Source organism: Thamnophis sirtalis, unplaced genomic scaffold (assembly GCF_051295495.1).
Source record: "Thamnophis sirtalis isolate CommonGarterSnake01/CBP01778 unplaced genomic scaffold, rThaSir2_p1.2 scaffold_7, whole genome shotgun sequence".
Taxonomy (NCBI): domain Eukaryota; kingdom Metazoa; phylum Chordata; class Lepidosauria; order Squamata; family Natricidae; genus Thamnophis; species Thamnophis sirtalis.
Window position 1 is genome coordinate 81,220,231 of NW_028261387.1, and position 2,347 is coordinate 81,222,577.

General features: G+C 43.0%; 1 protein-coding gene across 1 annotated transcript; it reads left to right on the forward strand.

The window, feature by feature from the left end:
- The first annotated feature begins 543 nt into the window (after positions 1-543).
- On the forward strand, positions 544-1,882 carry MC3R (melanocortin 3 receptor). Its single transcript, XM_014064292.2, has one exon. The coding sequence runs from the start codon at positions 653-655 to the stop codon at positions 1,631-1,633; it is 981 nt and encodes a 326-aa protein (XP_013919767.2). The 5' UTR covers positions 544-652; the 3' UTR covers positions 1,634-1,882.
- Positions 1,883-2,347: the final 465 nt, after the last annotated feature.

Genomic DNA, 2,347 nt, shown 5'->3' on the forward strand with positions numbered 1-2,347 from the left:
TTTTCTCTGTGTAACATATCTCCCAAAAATTGTACACCTATTCTCTCTCTGATCTCCAGAGGGCGCTAAGTAATGTTGAATTGGAGAGCAATGAGGATTATGCAGTCTGCGATGGTAACCATCAGTCAAGGCAGAAGTTGCTTTTGAGTGGTTGTTGTGAGTCACGGATGATTAAGTAGGAGTGTTTCCTCTCCATTGATGAAAGTATAAAATCGAATGCAAGCCCGTCTTATCTTTCTGTCTCCTATTCCTGCTCTATCCTTATCGTTTGAAGCTAGAAGAACTGTCTTGACTGAACTGGGGGTCCCAAGACCAAGTAGCAGATTGCAAAGCCAGTCCTATCAAATCCACAAGAGGAGTTCTTTTGAAAGGGATTCTTAATTGCCACCTTTCTCTTCTTTAAAGAGACGTTCCTTAAAATTCCTGCATTTGCTGCTTGTTCAGATTCTACTGGCACAAAACGAACTCACTTCTTTGGATTGATGGATTCAGAACTCTGCATCGGATAAGGGATTTTTCTATTTTTTCTTCTTTTTCTTCTTTTTACAACTAATCTCATTCAATAAAGGAAACAGTAGATTTTTATCTTTTAAGGGTGGTTGTTCCCCACCACCCCATAAATGCAGGTAAACTTGAATCTCTGCTCTTCACGATGAACACCACAGCACCCTGGGTTTTCAGGTTTCAGCCTGTCTTGTTCAATGCCACTGAAGAGGTCAACCATTCAGGTTTTGGCAACAGAGGGGATCATGAGTTCTGTGAGCAAGTCTTCGTCAAAGCCGAGGTGTTCTTGATACTTGGAATCATCAGCCTTCTTGAGAACATCCTGGTCATCCTTGCAGTGATCAAGAATGGCAACCTACATTCACCCATGTACTTCTTTCTCTGTAGCCTGGCTGTGGCAGACATACTGATGGGGATGTCCAATGCCTTGGAAACCCTCATGATTGCCATCCTGAGTAACGGCTACTTAACCATGGATGACCACTTCATCCAGAACATGGACAACGTTTTCGACTCCATGATCTGTATCTCTTTGATTGCCTCCATCTGCAACCTTTTGATCATAGCCATTGACAGGTACATCACCATTCTCTATGCGCTCCGGTATCACAGCATCATGACTGTGAGGAAAGCTCTGGCGCTTATTGGGGTCATCTGGACCGCTTGTACCTTTTGCGGCATCATGTTCATTGCCTACTACGAGAGCAAAACGGTCATTGTCTGCCTCATCACCATGTTCTTCACCATGCTCTTCTTCATGGCCTTGCTTTATATTCACATGTTCCTGTTTGCACGCTTACATGTCAAGCGCATTGCGGCCCTCCCGGTGGATGGAGTCCCCCACCAACGCACCTGTATGAAAGGCGCTGTCACGATTACTATTCTGTTGGGTGTCTTCATCATTTGCTGGGCACCCTTTTTCCTCCATCTTATCCTCATCATTTCTTGCCCCACCAACCCGCACTGCCTTTGCTACACTTCTCACTTCAACACCTACCTGGTTCTTATCATGTGCAACTCGGTCATTGATCCTCTTATATACGCTTTCCGGAGTCTGGAGATGAGAAAGACCTTCAAGGAAATTGCTTGTTGCTGTTACAGCATAAGCACGGGGCAATGCATGCTCTGAACTCAATACTACGCTCACCTTCACACCTGCCAGATGATGACGGCTTGAAGTGAACATGGCTGCAGTTTGACCCATCCAGAAAGTGTAGCATTGGGGAAGGTGAAAACATGAAATGGTTAAACGCTGAAGCAGAAATCCTAAATACCTTTCTCCAGTTGCCAGTTGCTAGCAGCGATCCAGGAAAGGAAGAAAAACTGAGAGAAGTGGTGTTTTTTTCTTTTTTCCCCCCTTCTCCCTTCCCTTCTTTTTCCAGTGGTCTTTCAGCAACAAGAATGTCTCCTACTATTGCATTACTATTACTATTAGTCTTCTCATCATTCCTATCACCCATCTCCTCCCACTTATGACTGCATGACTGTAACTTTGTTGCTTGTATCCTTACGATTTATATTGATATTGATTGTTTCCTGATTGCTTATTTGTACCCTATAACTATCATTAAGTATTGTATCTTAGGATTCTTGATGAATGTATCTTGTCTTTTTATGTCCACTGAGAGCACATGCACCAAAGACAAATTCCTTGTGTGTCCAATCACCCTTGGCCAATAAAGAATCCTATTCTAGTCTAGTCTAGTCTATTCTATTCTAGTCTATTGGCAGTGGTAAGAAAAAGGACATCAAACTGAGAAATACTGGGAAGGAACTGAGACATGTTCCCTCATTGCATTAAAAGGAAGTCCATAATGGTTTGTTTTTTTCAACATTCTGAATC

Excerpts from the sequence above, each read along its gene's own strand:
- MC3R (XM_014064292.2), top strand. The coding sequence starts at position 653 with ATGAACACCACAGCACCCTGGGTTTTCAGGTTTCAGCCTGTCTTGTTC.